We start from the raw sequence: 16,785 nt of genomic DNA, 5'->3' as shown, positions 1-16,785 counted from the left end.
ATACTTCACACGGTAAGCCTCGAATATATATGTCTCGAAAAATGGCTTACAGTCTGAAATAACTATTGAGAGAAATCGAAATTTGTGGGCATAAGTCACAAACTTAGATTGTTTTGTTGAAAGGCATTATCTCACAAGTTTTTCAGATATAATTCAGAAACCTTCAGCGTCGAGGGAGTGTCGATTACCTACGCTAAGTTCTCTCAACTTTGTGTCTGCAGTCTTTTTTTTTATTGCTGGATGAGTGGACGAGCTCACAGCCCACCATGTTAAGTGGTTACTGCAGCCCATAGACATTTACGACGTAACTGCGCCACCCACCTTGAGATATAAGTTCTAAGGTCTCAGTATAACAGCTGCCCCACCTTTCAAACCGAAACGCATTACTGCTTCACGGCTGAAATAGGTAGGGCGATACCCGTGGTGCCCACGCGCGCGGACTCACAAGAGGTCCTACCACCAGTAATTACGCAAATTATAATTTTGCGGGTTTGATTTTTATTACACGATGTTTTTCCTTCACCGTGGAAGTCAATCGTGAACATTTGTTGAGTACGTATTTCATTAGAAAAATTGGTACCCGCCTGCGGGAATCGAACACCGGTGTATCGCTACATACGAATGCATCGGACGTCTTATCCTTTAGGCCACGACGACTTCAAAAGTCTTACTTATTAAGCTCATGTAATTACAAATTACTGATTAAAGTAAGTATGATGGTAGCGCGTATTGTGAGCCCGCGCGGGTAGGTATTTTTTTTATTTTTGTATTGCCCTTGTAGGCAGACGAGCATACGGCCCACCTGATGGTGAGTGGTTACCGTCGCCCATGGACTTCAGCAATGCCAGGGGCAGAGCCAAGCTGCTGCCTACCATTTAATACTCTCCACAAGCCTCGCTTGAAGAAGGACATGTCATAGCGCTCGGGAAACACCGTGGAGGGGAGCTCATTCCATAGCCGGATGGCACGTGGCAAAAAAGACCTCTGGAAACGCACTGTGGATGACCGCAGTGGCTCCAGGTAGTATGGATGAACTCTACTCCGGTGGCGGGCGGTGCGATGGTAAAAACGAGATGCCGGTATCATCTCGAACAATTCCTCAGAGCACTCCCGTACCCGAAAATCGAATAGAATACCTATATAACTGTTTTAGTAATTATTTTCATGGAACTGTGGATCACTTATCACGGTCTTCATGAGTACTTTTATTGTGTACCAAAAGAATACGCTTTCCACTTGACGGTGATGGGTTATCTTCGCTCGTAGATCTCAGTAGCTCCAGACTCTTCGCCGCCGCTGTCTACCGCCGAAGACTACCTTGAAGGTCGTTTGAAGAACTGATGGTAGAGAAACTGGTGGTAGTACCTCTTGTGAGTCCGCGCGGGTAGGTACTCCCCACCCTGCCCGTTTCTGCCCTGAAGCAGTAATGCGTTTCAGTTTGAAGATCGGGGCAGACGTTGTAACTACCTACGTAGTCTGGCCATAAATACTGTTACAATTAAAAATAAACAAAATATTACATTTGAATTTGGAATCTGTCATTTTTATATGATTGCTCATTTAGTTTTCTCATTTTGGCGCCAATACATTGTACAATATTTTGCGATATTAAAATGGAGTGGAGTGATAAAGAGAACCGAATCGCTGTAATTGCATTACACAAAGTAGGTATGGAGCCAAATGCAATTTTTAAAACTGTCCATACGCTTGGTATTAGTAAAATGTTTGTGTACCGGGCTATTAATAGGTGCAATGAGACTTCCTCTGTTCGTGACAGAAAAAGATCTGGTCGTCAATGTAGTGTTCGTACGAAAAAGGTGGTCAAAGCAGTAAGGGAAAGAATTCGAAGAAATCCTGTCCGAAAGCAAAAGATTTTATCTCGGGAGATGAAGATAGCACCTAGAACCATGTCGCGTATTTTAAAAGATGACTTAGGACTTGCAGCCTATAAGAGACGTACTGGTCATTTCTTAACTGATAATTTAAAAGAGAATAGGGTGGTAAAATCAAAACTACTACTGAAGCGGTACGCAAAGGGAGGTCATAGAAAATTTTTGTTTACGGATGAGAAATTTTTTACAATTGAGCAACATTTTAACAAACACAATGACCGTATTTATGCTCAAAGCTCTAAGAAAGCTTCCCAATTAGTCGACAGAGTGCAACGTGGGCACTATCCGATTTCAGTGATGGTTTGGTGGGGTATTAGCTATGAAGGAGTGACTGAGCCATACTTTTGTGAAGAAGGTATCAAAACATCGGCACAAGTGTATCAAGATACCATTCTTGAGAAGATAGTGAAGCCCCTTAACAACACCATGTTCAATAATCAAGAATGGTCCTTCCAGCAAGACTCGGCGCCAGGTCATAAAGCTCGGTCTACGCAGTCCTGGTTGAAAACGAACTTTTCGGACTTCATCAGAGCTGAAGACTGGCCGTCATCTAGTCCCGATCTTAATCCTCTGGATTATGATTTATGGTCAGTTTTAGAGAGTGCAGCTTGCTCTAAACGCCATGATAATTTGGAGTCCCTAAAACAATCCGTACGATTGGCAGTGAAAAAATTTCCCATGGAAAGAGTGCGTGCTTCTATAGATAACTGGCCTCAACGCTTAAAGGACCGTATTGCAGCCAATGGAGACCACTTCGAATAAGCTTTTTAAACTTTAAATTGTTTTATATTTTTGTATTAAACTAACACACTGTAAAAGTAATAAATGTTATTTGCAATAGAATTTTTTTTCCTTTGCCTCAGTATTTATCGCAAGACTAGGTATACTAAGATCTTAGAACATATATCTCAAGGTGGGTTGCGCATTTACGTTGTAAATGTCTATGGGCTCCAGTAACTACTTAACACCAGGTTAGACTGTGAGCTCGTCCACGCATGTAAGCAATAAAAAAAATAATTGCCTACCATTGCTAAGGTTTAATTGTATGTAACTATATATAGTATTACTGGTGGTAGGACCTCTTGTGAGTCCGCGCGGATAGGTACCACCACCCTGCCTATTTCTGTCGTGAAGCAGTAATGCGTTTCGGTTTGAAGGGTAGGGCAGCCGTTGTAACTATACTGAGACCTTAGAACTTATATCTCAAGGTGGGTGGCGCATTTACGTTGTAGATGTCTATAGGCTCCAGTAAACACTTAACACCAGGTGGGCTGTGAGCTCGTCCACCCATGTAAGCAATAAAAAAAAAAACATTGAGCGTGAATTAACGTTATCAACGGCCTCAAGATAAGAAATAATTAGAAGCTTCTACTGTAATATTGGCACCGGAAACGAGAACGGAAAAAACAAATAGACCAATTTCCAGAACAAATTTAACGAGGACACTAAAATTGACGTGGAGTGAAGCTCAACCCCTTGATACAAGATTCAAGATCGCGTAGCATTACATCAACGAGATGAATTGAATAATAGTTTTTTTTGCTGCTCAAGTAGGTGAACGATCTTACGACCCACCTGAGTGAGGGGTTACCATCTCTCGTGGACCTTAGCAGTGGCAGGGGAAGAACCCGCCTTTTAGCTCTTCAGGTCAAGTTCTGTCAACAAGTTAACGTTTGGCCACAGATCCGTATCGTCTTGTCGCATTCAAATCAAATAAATTCAAAAAAAAATTATTCAACATAAATAAAAGTACATACTTATTGAACGTCAAAAGGAACTACCGCCAATTCACAAAAACTACCCTCCGTCCTGAGAAGAACTGGCAAGAAACTCAGCGGGCATGTTTTTTTTTCTAATATTAGATTTTGTGTTTTTACATATCACATTTTTTTTTAAATACTCATTTTTACAATGAAATTTATAACGTAACAATTATTACAATATTGAAATGCCCGAAGCGAGCAACTCATTCCCACTTTGTGCCATCTTCTAGATAATCATTGACTTTATAGTAAGCTTTATTGCACAGATGTTCTTTAATAGTTTTCTTAAACCTATGTATATGTAGGTTCTGAACATCTTGTGGGATTTTGTTGTACAGGCTGTACTGTTGTACAGTTTGTTGTACAGACAAACACCCGAATGAATTTCGTATCTTATGTAACCTACTCATCGGCACAACAAGCTTGTATTTGTTCCTAGCATTTCTATGTTTTTTTTTTTTTTTTTTTTTATTGCTTAGGTGGATTGACGAGCTCACAGCCCACCTGGTGTTAAGTGGTTACTGGAGCCCATAGACATCTACAACGTAAATGCGCCACCCGCCTCGAGATATAAGTTCTAAGATCTCAGTATAGTTACAACGGCTACCCCACCCTTCGAACCGAAACGCATTACTGCTTCACGGCGGAAATAGGCGAGTGGTGGTACTTACCCGTGCGGACTCCCAAGAGGTCCTACCACCAGTATATCAGACTTTTTAGGAAACTCCTCAATATGTTTACGAACATACATCAAATTTTAAAAAATGTACTAGGATGGCATAGTGAGTACTTTAATTTCTTTAAATTTTTCCCTCAGGAATTCCCTTGAGTGCATGTTATAAATAGCACGTATAGCTCTTTTCTGCAGAATAAATATCATTTCTACATCGGCCGCATTGCCCCATAGCAACAATATTTATAATTAGTTTATTAGTGTAAAAATTGACAAATTCACATTCAAAACAAAATGGGTATAATAAAAACAATAACAGGTGTTTTCGCTAATAGTAAAGATGATTAAAGCATCACATTTACGATTAGATATCATATTAATTTAATTAATATTCATAATTATGGATAACTTCCTAATTTGATAATTCACTCTGACAGCTTGTACAAGGTGGGCCAAAAGAAATCACCCTATTGGAAGATGCTCTTATTTTTGCAAATGGCCGCCAATGTCAAATCTGTTTTGACATTTGTGGACTGGACAGGTGTAGAATACAAGTGAACAACCCATGGAGCTGGACAGTCCCCAAGAACGCGGAATAATCGTGTCTATTTTTTTGCGTAACAATTCGTGCCTCGCAATTAGCCATCAGCCGGTCGTCCCTAAGGCGAATTTTGGTCAAAGACCTGCGCATGTTCCTGTACTAAGTGCAGTCCGTGCATCAGCTGCTGGTTTTCGACCGCCAAACGCGTGTAACCTACGCGGCCCTACGCCCAGACCATCCTCAATCTTGAGGACGAAGTGGACGATTTTTCGACCAAAATCATATTGAGCGATGAGGCTCGTTTCCACCTCAGCGGGTACGTAAACAAGCAGAACTATCGCTTCCGGGGTACAGAAAATCCACGAGTGATACACGAGAAGCCATTACACCCGCTCAAAGTGACTGCATAGTGCGCTGTTCACGCTGGAGGAGTCATCGTGGATTTTTTTTCGAGTACACCGCTGGTCAAACGACAACAATGGACGGTGTGTGCTATGGGGCCATAATTTAAAAAAAAATTACCGTTCTGCACTCCTATTTTAAATTCTCTATAAGTGTGGGAAATTTCATACTTCTCCGTCCCCGCAATTTCCGTAAAAAGGGGTATAAAGTTTTTTCTTTAATAGATAATAAACACCCAGACAAAGAGCTAACAAACCTGTTTATCACATGATTGTCTGCGTGATGTGAAATCGAACCCACGACCCTCGTTCCAACAGTCAGGAGACGCTAAGTTTACTTTATTTAGCTAATAAACTTTATCAAAAATATCATTAAATTGTTTACAACGCAATAACAAATAAAGCCATTCTTATATTGGACTATTAATTTTAATATAAATAATCTTAAATCTAGATGAACTGATAATGATTGCGGTAATTGTTGTAATCTCGATATAATACTATAAATAGTGGTAGAAATATAATGGTGTTAGTTATTTTTATAAACACAATGTTTCTGAAAAGTTCGTTGGTAATTTTTTGTGTTATCGTGGCAGTTGTCTCAAAGAATGTATCTAGGGTAGTCAATATAGAGCAAGGACCAGTACGTGGCTATAAATATGAAGGTGACGGCTTCTACTCATTCTATGAGATACCTTTTGCGACAATCAAGGAGAGGTTTCAGGTAAAGCTGAGAGATAATATTTAACATCGCATCTTTGTAAATTTATCGATATTGGATTTTACTACTCGCGTGTTCATTAGTTATCAGCCATACTGCATCTTGATCAGGGTGTTGTTGAGACTTTCAGTCTATTGTAGTGCATCAGGTATGTTTGCCAATGCACACACTGATGACTATTTAACGAGAATGCTCAAAAACGTAGCATCCATTATGCGTACAGTAGGAGGAAGCATCAACAACGTCTTGAGGGTATTAGCAGAAAGGCTGGATGGACCGACCCTGGGTAGGCTCATCAAGTTGCATGTTCTACATGCGCATCAAAATCTGTTGCGTAGTTTTAAAGATTTAAGCATACATAGGGATATAGGGACAGAGAAAGCGACTTTGTTTTATACTATGTAGTCATACTACCACACTATGATATATGATTCTACTTACTGACTCCAGACACTACTTATTGACTCCAGCCTGAGTTGGCGAGCCCAGGTCATCTCCGTGTGTCAGCGAGTTACACTTACACTCCATATGCTTTACCGCCTGAAGAATTTCCTTCCGCTCGAGACCAAGACAATGCTCGTTCAAACTTTGGTCTTCCCCATGATCGACTATGGTGATGTGTGCTACTTTGACCTGAATGCAGATATACTCAATAAACTTAACCGGCTTCTCAATAACTGCATTCCATTTATTTATAATCTTCGGAAATACGATCACGTATTTTCTTATCGCTCCCAACTCAAATGGCTCCCCATTCGTCAACGCCGTAGCTTTCGTGCTCTCAGTACTCTTTACTCTTTGTTGCACTCCCCAAATCCACCTGCTTATTTAACTACTTCCTTTCAATACTTAGAGTCTGACCACAGCCGAGATCTTCGTTCATCTCATAATCTTCTTCTTCGCTGTTCTCCACATAGTTCTGACTTTTTACATTATTCATTCACTATACAGTCTATTATTCTACGGAATGGGCTCCCACTCAAAATAAGGTCAGCCACCACACGTGAAGCGTTTAAGACGAAGGTTCGAAAACTTTCTCAGAGAGTTAGCAGAGTCATCTAATTGATAATATTTGTGTATATATGTTTTTATATGTATATATTTATGATATGTATATGTATTTGTATCTATAAATATTATGTATGTTATACTTAACATATGCTTAAGTAATATCACCTTCACACTACACCTACCAAGGTTCATCTCTGCACTTCCCTAAGGTAGACTATAAGAGAATGCCTATGGCATTAAGTCCGCCTTTATACTTTCTAGTATATGAAGTTATAAATAAATAAATAAATATATGATGTCTCGAAATCAAAGATTTTTGTTTTATTATTATTTCAATGAAACCTGTGACAAGTAACGTAATTAATTATTCTACAGCCAGCAGTATCACCAGAACCGTGGACGGAAACCTTCGAAGCCGTAAAGAAAGGAATAATATGTCCTCAAGCTGAAGTAGTTTACGTGGATCTATCAGATAAAATAATGCAAGAAGATTGTTTAGTTATGAATATATTCGTTCCTGATACTGAACAAGAGAATCTACCAGTGATGGTAGATATTCACGGCGGGGCCTATTATTCCGGGTTGGGCAATGCTCATAGATTCACAGACTTCGCAGCGTTAAACAACGTTATAGTGGTCACTTTTAACTACCGTATTGGGCTACTTGGGTTCTTATGTTTGGGCACTGAGAAAATTCCCGGCAATGCCGGTATGAAGGATCAAATTACAGCCCTTCGCTGGGTAAAACGGAATATCGCTACTTTCGGTGGTGATCCCAATGACGTAACAATAACTGGATGTAGTGCAGGCGGTTCTTCTGTTGACTTATTGCTTGTATCAAAAATGTCCGAAGGTCTATTCAATAGGGCTATACCTGACAGTGGCTCTAATCTTGGATCGTTTACAGTTCAATTCGATCCAATTGCAAACTCAAAGCCCAAAATTTTAATTTTACTAATTTCAATAGTTTGGAACAGCTAGAAAACTTTTTCTTAAATATTTCTGTAGAAACTATTCTTACTAGGCCCAATATAAAAAGACCAGATGGACTAGTTGAATATGCGCCATGCATTGAAAAGGATGTTGGGCAAGAGGTTTTTTTACATGACGCACCGTACAACATTCTTAAAAGTGGTAATTTTACCCGCTACCCGACAATGTATGGTCTAACCAATAAGGAAGGGTTGATGTCTTTAGGCGACTTTAACCCGTGGATTGATCTAATGAATGAAGATTTCAGTGCATTCTTACCTGGAGACCTTAAATTTGAAAGTGTAGATGAAATGAAAGAGATCGCAGAAGCTGTTAAGAAATTTTACTTCGGTAATAAACCAATAGATAGTAACATGGATATGAATTTCGTTGACTATCAAACAGATACTCTGTTTGTTTATTCAATGTTGAGAAATATTCAGTTACAAATAGCCGCTGGTGATACTAATATATATTTATATGAGTATTCGTATTACGAAGATGATTCAGAATTCCAAGGTGCAACCCATTGCAGACAGACCAGAGCTGTCCGTGATGAAACAGATGATGGATTTTCACAAGAATACATAAATATCAAAAGACTATTGAGGCAGGCGTGGATCAATTTCATTAAAACAAAGTAAGTGAATTATTTTGTTAAAAGAAGGTTATTATTAAAAATTTGGGACAAGTTTACAATTAGATAAGCGTAGTACATTTTCCATACATTCGTGATACATTCATATATTTTCACACAATATTCACAAGCCAACTTTAAATAATCAAAACCTTTTTTATTGGAACGAAATTCCTTATCGCGCGTTGTGAAAGGGGGCTAGACGGAAAAAATTCTTACGAAAAGTTGTCACGACACTTTTTATTTTTAGAGATACTACTGCCATCTATCAATTTTTATGGGAACAACTTAGACTGTTGAAATTATGGAATGAGTGCAACAGTTACTAACGCATCTAACATCTGTATTATATTATAATATGAATGTCACACAATAATAATAGAGAAGTAATGAAATGTTTAGCAATTATAAAATTTGGTGAGCCACAAAAAAACAGCATTGAAATCATTTGGTCGGCGTACAAAGATTTTGTTTGCAATTAAAAAAATCAGGCAGCAATCCTTGTTGGAACGAACAGCAGAAGATTTTTATTATTTATGTATAGTCTTAGTATAATTAATGGCTATAGTGTCTAATGTATAGTCTACATGCTGACGGTCATTATTATTATTCACATAAATAGCTGTTTCTTTGTATATTATTTGTGTTTATTTGTAGTTTTTTTATTGTTATCAATAAAAAATGTATACCCGAATAATTATTTTCTTTATACCTCGAATAGAACTTAAAATTAATATTTTTATAATAAGGAAATTCGTTCCTGTCCGGTGTCCTATGACACCACACATCTTTTTTTGTATTTGTAGAGTAGAGATCCTCCATATAGCCTTTCGCCATTTAACGTAACATAACATCTGTTTTTAATTTTGCAGTAACCCAGTTGTCGATAGCTCACCAGTACCTTCTTGGCCCAATGTGAACAAGTACGGATCGCCACACTTATCCGTGGGAAAAAACATCGAGCTACGACGACCACTGATCAAGAAAAAGTTCTCCTTCTGGAACAGTATCTACGAGAAGCATTACAAAACTCCACAACCACCAAGGACATTTACATTGAATTCGGAGGCAAAGGTAATATTTTGAAAGAGACTAAACATTAACATTTTGCTATCAATTGTCTATCTAACATACAGGGTGGGGACAATGATATTAATTTAAATCGAATCACATAAAATGTGATTTTTTTAATAAAAAAAAAAACATTCATCGAATTACAAATTAAAGCTGTATTAAACATTAAAAAACTTAAAGAACACTTAACAATTCCGTAATTCACTTCTTCCGCTTCGCTTCAGGTGATCCGTTCCGTGTTTCGCTTCGAGTAATTCCGCTTATTAACTAACTCCGTATCATCTCCGAAACGCTTTTATAGTCGATACGACATCCCTAGAATTATCGAAAACGTTCCCGACAAGTCGAGTAGTTTCGATATGAGTTTCCGCTATTTGACAATAGACGGGGTTGTACTTTTCGAGCGTTCTCGATTTTAATAGTACTTTTGATATTCGTTTTTGCTATTCGACGATATATGATGTTGCTCTTGCCGGCGTAACAATAATTAATACCTACACTATTTTGCGAACTGAAAAGCAAATATCGAAGTCATTCATAAAGCTACAGGGAAACCGGCCACGCTCTACATTGACCATCGATTAGTGTATGTAATATTATAACCATTACTTGAAATTACTCGCGCGTAACCTACACTGCGTTGATGGTTCTATGATAGTAATCTGCCAGTATCAACTATAAGGGCCTGTGCACACCACGTTTTTTAAACTCGCTTTTATTCTACAGAGCGGTTTGTTGTCGTTTGTATCGATACAAACGCGCGTTAGCATCGCGTCTGTATGGATTCAAACGCGTATTTGAATTTATACAGGTGTGCAAAGGTCTACAGGTTTATTCTGACTTGCGTGTGTATCGCGTCTGTATCGCTACAAACGCGCGTCGACAGCGCGTTTAAATAACGTGGTGTGCGCAGGCCCTAAGCTGTACCAAGTCACATAATAATCAAATGCACTACTTAGAAATACATTGAGGAAAAACACACTAACGAAACACTATAGATAATTATAGATACGTTGGATAACAACAAGTGTACAAAATCGTAATTAAAAATTAACCTATTATCTTGCTTAGTGATACATTTTTATTGTTTGAAGTTTTTTATCACAATCTGATTGTTAGAATGATTACAAATAAAACTGAAATTAATTAAATTAATTGCCTTTTTTTCAGAATTCATCGTAGAAGTACGGAAATACTCTCAACACAAACTCGTGAAGGCTGTTTTTTTTCAAGTTAAAAATAAGATTGTTACTATTAAACTCAATTTCAAATTTTTAAATTATTTTCATTTTATGCTTATGGGGAGTGCTTTGAGGAATTGTTCGAGATTATACCATTATCTCGTTTTTACCACCGCACCGCCCGCCACCGGAGTAGAGTTCATCCATACTACCTAGAGCCACTGCGGTCATACATACTACCTAGAGCCACTGCGGTCATCCACAATACGTTTCCAGAGGTCTTTTTTGCCATGTACCATCAGGCTTTGGAATGAGCTCCCCTCCACGGTGTTTCCCGAGCACTATGACATGTCTTTTTTCAAACGAAGCTTGTGGAGAGTATTAAGCGGTAGCAGCGGCTTGGCTATGCCCCTGGCATTGCTGAAGTCCATGGCCGACGGTAAACACTCACCATCAGGTGCGCCGTATGCTCGCCTACAAGGACAATAAAAAAATGCGGCCTTGTAATTCTAGAAGCATTAAAATCGAACAGATACTATTACTCAACAGATCTAAATTTTTTTCGATCTGCGAGATTGCGAGAGCACCTGTAGTTGATATTGAAAACGCACTGACCACGCACTGTGGAGACGGCGATTCTGTTTTGTCTGCAAGCTTATCTTTTGAATATCGTTTGCGTGATTCAAGTTTTGTCCGCATTATCTAATCTATGATAGCTACCGTTACCCTTGATTCCAAGACAAACACAATTACACAAATACTTATTTACAAGTGTGTCCCAACATAAATCGCACAAAGGCTTTAATTCCCAACGAATTGGAACGCCTTGGAACCTATTTACTTCGTCGCAAACTTTCAAAGGGTGTGACGGTGTCAGTAGACCGCAAAACTACCCTAATTAACATTTAATTGTTGCATTACGATTATGCTCGTGCTTTCCCAATTCCATAAGCTAAAATTTAAGCTAACAACAATTATCTAAGGAACATATACATAGAATAACGTACAAAATCAACATATATAAGATTGGATTGGCATATACAAAGTCACGTAGCTTATAGATCATATCAAATAGAATAAAGCAGGAAAAATATGGAAGATTGTGTCAACAAGAGTCCACACAATGTTGGCGAGTTAATCTCGGTGACAATACGAATTTAGTGGGGTCGTTTCGAATATAGGAGAACCGATAAAATGAGCACCAATTCAGAATAACAAACGGTATTGTGATGGAGAAGCCATGAGATCAGCGTCTTTACAAAGGCTATTTGTTAAGGTTTCACGAAAAATTGTTGGTGAATAGTTCGGTTCAAATATGTTTTTATTAACTACATATCTCATATCACGGCCAGGGACGTCTTAAATTAGGCTAGGGCCCTGGGCACACAAGAATTTGAGGCCCTTTTGGAAAGTAAAAAAAGCGAATTATAATAATATTTTTTTACTGAGTATGAGACCATTTATTATAGGTAATCAAATACGGTATGATATAATATGTCATTAATGATATTAGAATGCTGCTGGTTTTTTGGTTACGATTACGATAACGGAAACCGAATAAATGTGTGAGAGAAATTTTCGGTCCTTAGGGGGGCCCCTGAGAATGGGGGCCCTGGGCACGGGCCCCGTGTGCCCTTATGGTAAAGACGGTATTGATCACGGCTCTGATACTTGACTATGTTCCGACTCAAAAAAACAACACAATTATGTTATGTATAATATAGTTATAGGAATCTATCTTATATACATATATAAAAATGAATTGCTGTTCGTTAGTCTCGCTAAAACTCGAGAACGGCTGAACCGATTTGGCTAATTTTGGTCTTGAATTATTCGCGGAAGTCCAGAGAAGGTTTAAAAGGTAGATAAATATGAAAATACTCAGTAATAAATAAAAATAACAATTTTGTTTTTCCTTTAATGTGTCCCCCATCGGATGGATTCCTTTTGTTTGTTTTAAGTTTATTTTATACAAAAGTTTAGGTCTTTTATTTATCGATTGAGGCACTACGAAGTCTGACGGGTCAGCTAGTATTCAATAAATACGAGTGTTAAGCTTCAGAATAACAACAAACATTGAAACTCAAACTTAATATTAAGGAATTAATTAAGGATTTATACCATACTTGTAGTGAGAAATTTAGAAACATTTTTTTAAACTGCAATTTATTGAAGTTATACTTCTTTAGGCGCGTTATGAAAAATTGATGAGAGTGAAATTTTACGATGCGCGCGCACCGTGACACAAAATTAACAGAATGAAGTTGCCCACTAAATCGCTCATTACAATACGACCGACGTAACTTGGCGAGTCTGAATATAGCCGCAGGTGAACTTTCCGTACCGTACTGAGAATTACCGAATTTATACGATGTCAAGAAAAGGGATGTCCAATATGCGTGTTTGAGGATGTTGTTTAATCGATTTTTTTTTCAAATTGATTAAAATTTAAATAAAAAAAATAAATAAATTTAATAAAAATAAAGTATAACTTCTTACGCGCGTACATAACTACACGCACCTTTTTTTGAAAGGACGACACAGTCCAACTTAATAACATAAGTACAAGGCAATTGATAATCAAAAAAGAATTAGACAACGAAAAGAAAATACACGTGTAAATGTAAGTTATACTGTAAAAACTAAGACCTTAGAACTCATATCTCAAAGCAAGTGGCGTCACGTTGTAAATGTCTATGGGCTCCGCTAACCACTTCACATCAGGTGGGCCCTGAGCTCGTCTACCCTCCTAAGCAGTAAAAAAGACTTTTTGAGAGAATTAATTCAATTAAAATTGACCTACGGGCGTCGTAAAAATGTGTCTACATTATACATATAAATTAAAATTGTACTATCGTATTTATCTCTTAAAGATGAAGGCGCATCTTGGAAATAAATCGAAAAGTCCGGAAAACAGGATTTAGATCTTCAATGTATAATTATAAGATTCGAAAGTTGAAGCTAAATGTTTTATGCGTTTTATCTCGCAAATTTCACGGTTCTTCAGATATAGCGCGATTCTTAAAGATTCAATTCGCTAAAAGCCCTTTTTTTCCAGCTACTTAAAACCCATGTTAATAATATAACTCGGAACGGGCGGTTCAATCAAGCACCGAACTTTGAAAAGCTTCCTTTAATGATAAAACGCCATCAAAATTTCTACGAACTGAAAAATCACACATGTCTTCGTTCTCTGTTTTTATTTTTACTGGTGGTAGGACCTCTTGTGAGTCCGCACGGGTAGGTACCACCACCCCGCCTATTTCCGCCGTGAAGCAGTAATGTGTTTCGGCTCGAAGGGTGGGGTAGCCGTTATAACTATACTGGGATCTTAGAACTTATATCTCGAGGTGGGTGGCGCATTTCCTGGGTCGGGGACGGACACCCGGCCTGTCGGCTGTCAGTCGGTGGAGGCGTGCTGCGCGTCATCTGGCGTACGCTAAATGGAGGGAGCGGTTGCTGGAGGAACTTCATCAAACCTCAGCCACCCGCCGGCGCACTCTCGAGGCCCTGGTGCCCGTGCTGGAGACATGGTCAGATCGGCGACACGGCGTGCTCTCCTTCCGCCTTACGCAGGTCCTCTCGGGGCATGGCTGCTTCGGGAGGTACCTGTGGAGGGTTTGCAGGAGAGAGCCACATCCGGGTTGTCACCAGTGCGGGCATCCGGATGATGACGCTCAGCACGCACTCGAAGCGTGCCCGCGTTGGGAGCACCCGCGGCGAGATCTCATCGCGGTGCTGGGGAGGGACCTCTCCTTGCGGGCTGTCATTGCCCGCATGCTAGAGGACGAGAGTTCGTGGGAGGCCATGGCCAGATTTTGCGACCTGGTCATGGCGTTCCGCGAGGCTGAGGAGCGCGAAAGGGAGTGGAATCCCTCTTCGGCTCCTCAGCGAAGAAGGCGGGGTGGGCGATGCGGGCACGATGCTCCCGTTAATCTCCCGTAGGGACTGTTGGGTACTGGGTGCGGGGGCGCCCGGTGCTCTGCTGTCGGTTCCGTGGTGAGGCGGCGCAAGGTGGCTCCTATGCGCCACTCACGGTGTCTCCTGAGACGACGTCCTGCGGGATCTTCCCGGGGATTGGATCCCGTCCTATTGTCAGGATGGGTACCGGCGACGGCGAGCCTGCGGCGCGCATTGTGCGGTACCGTAGGTTTCGTGGAGTCGGAGTGGTGGAGCTCGATGGGGTTTAGTCGGTAGTCGGTTTTGCGGGGCGGGTCCTGCGTGGTAGACGCCGCGCAGCGCCTCGCGCGCCTTTCTCAAGGCGTAGTCTCCAGGTAGGAATTGGAAGAAGAGGAGGACTTTGGTCTTCCTCTTCTCCCTCTTCTTCTCTGGAGGCGCCGGAGTCCGACATAACCCGGTCTATCACCCCTCTCGACCGGGTATCCGTAAATGGATTCCCCAGCGTTAAAAAAAAAAAAAAGGTGGGTGGCGCATTTACGTTGTAGATGTCTATGGGCTCCAGGAACCACTTAACACCAGATGGGCTGTGAGCTCGTCCACCCATCTATCTAAACGATAAAAAAAACAGAAATTAATTACTTTGATAATTTAATTAAAAATTTTAGATTATTAAAGGCGATTAAAGAGGCGACCGTATCATGATGACATACGACAAACTTTGCCTAGGCCTTAAATCCACTCGCAAGCCTATTTTTTTATAGATATAAATATAAGGTAAATAGACAAACGACTTCCAACAGTAAAAGCATTGAAATAAACCTCTAAACTGGCAGAATAAATTAATTAGCGTAATTAAGTAGCAGTATAGCGTATTTTAAACTACTAGTGGACTCTTAGTAGTCGAAATTCGACTATGATTAATTAAGTTTGAACATTATTAGGGTTCTATTATCAAAGACTATTTAATAAACTTCTATAGTCACAGATTTCGCCAAGACTACCTATAGACAAATATTAATAAAGACAAACAATATTTACTCTATTCTCAATTTGACCACAGACTATATGCAATAAGAAAAGTTTGACAATAAACAAATATTATGCATGCGTGTATGTGTCAAATACATGGTAGTGTGTGTAATGTTTTTTTATTGATTTAATGTATTATTTATGCATAATTAAAAAAATATTAACATTCTGCACTCCTTCTCTATATTCTCTATAAGTGTGAGAAATTTCATAAACCTGAGAGAAATGTAATTAGAATTACTTATTATTATTATAGTTTTCCTGGCTATGGCACAGTGATTCCTCACAGAAGACGATATCTTTGTCGCAGATGTTTGGTAAACCAACGAGGGCTGAATAATATTGTCGTTTTCTAGCTTGAAACGTTGTCTCGTTTGGAATTTAATTAATGTAAAATTAAACTCTGAATTTATGATTGATTGTTTTATTTTAAGCGGCGTGCGTGCGTGCCTGAGTGCAATGGCGAAGTGGTTTTATAATCTATGAAATATCTCTATTGAATATTAGTTTGGGGGACTTTTTGGCGGGAACGCGAGGAGTGGAGTTGTGTGATTTGTTTTATTTTGTCTATTTAGTGTTTCTTCGGGTTTAAATGTGTAATAATGGTGGTTCATTAAGTGTTTAATATCTGTGAAAGTGCACAAATGTGGGAAAATGAAACAAAGCCGCTGGACGTAACTTCTCGGGATCCTTCAAAAAGTCCACTGAAAAAATCTTAGTAAATGACCACCATTTTACTGAGATTATATTTCATCCCATATCATTTCATTTAATTTCATCCCAGTTGATTAGTGTCTCAAATTAATCATCTTCATTTCATTTCACTCCATAATATCATTTTTCATAAAAATATGAATAATATAAATTAAAATAAGACATGACTCAAAGGTCTTAGTTACCAGGTCATAAAATCCCTTAAAAAAAAAAAAGAATATTAGTTTGTTTTTTGAAATACGGATGACACAAACGTTGGCGCGAACAAACGTTTAT

General features: G+C 39.1%; 1 protein-coding gene across 1 annotated transcript; it reads left to right on the top strand.

Annotated features, from left to right (window-relative positions):
• The first annotated feature begins 5,820 nt into the window (after positions 1-5,820).
• LOC101742331 (carboxylic ester hydrolase) lies at positions 5,821-10,964 on the top strand. Its single transcript, XM_012688375.4, is given in 5 exon segments — positions 5,821-5,994; positions 7,378-7,924; positions 7,927-8,614; positions 9,484-9,685; positions 10,856-10,964. Coding segments are annotated over 5 exon segments (1,623 nt in total). The 3' UTR covers positions 10,868-10,964.
• The last annotated feature ends 5,821 nt before the right edge of the window (positions 10,965-16,785 follow it).

The sequence above is a fragment of the Bombyx mori genome, chromosome 14 (genome assembly GCF_030269925.1).
Source record: "Bombyx mori chromosome 14, ASM3026992v2".
NCBI classification, from domain to species: domain Eukaryota; kingdom Metazoa; phylum Arthropoda; class Insecta; order Lepidoptera; family Bombycidae; genus Bombyx; species Bombyx mori.
This window is presented reverse-complemented; position numbering and strand designations above follow the sequence as displayed.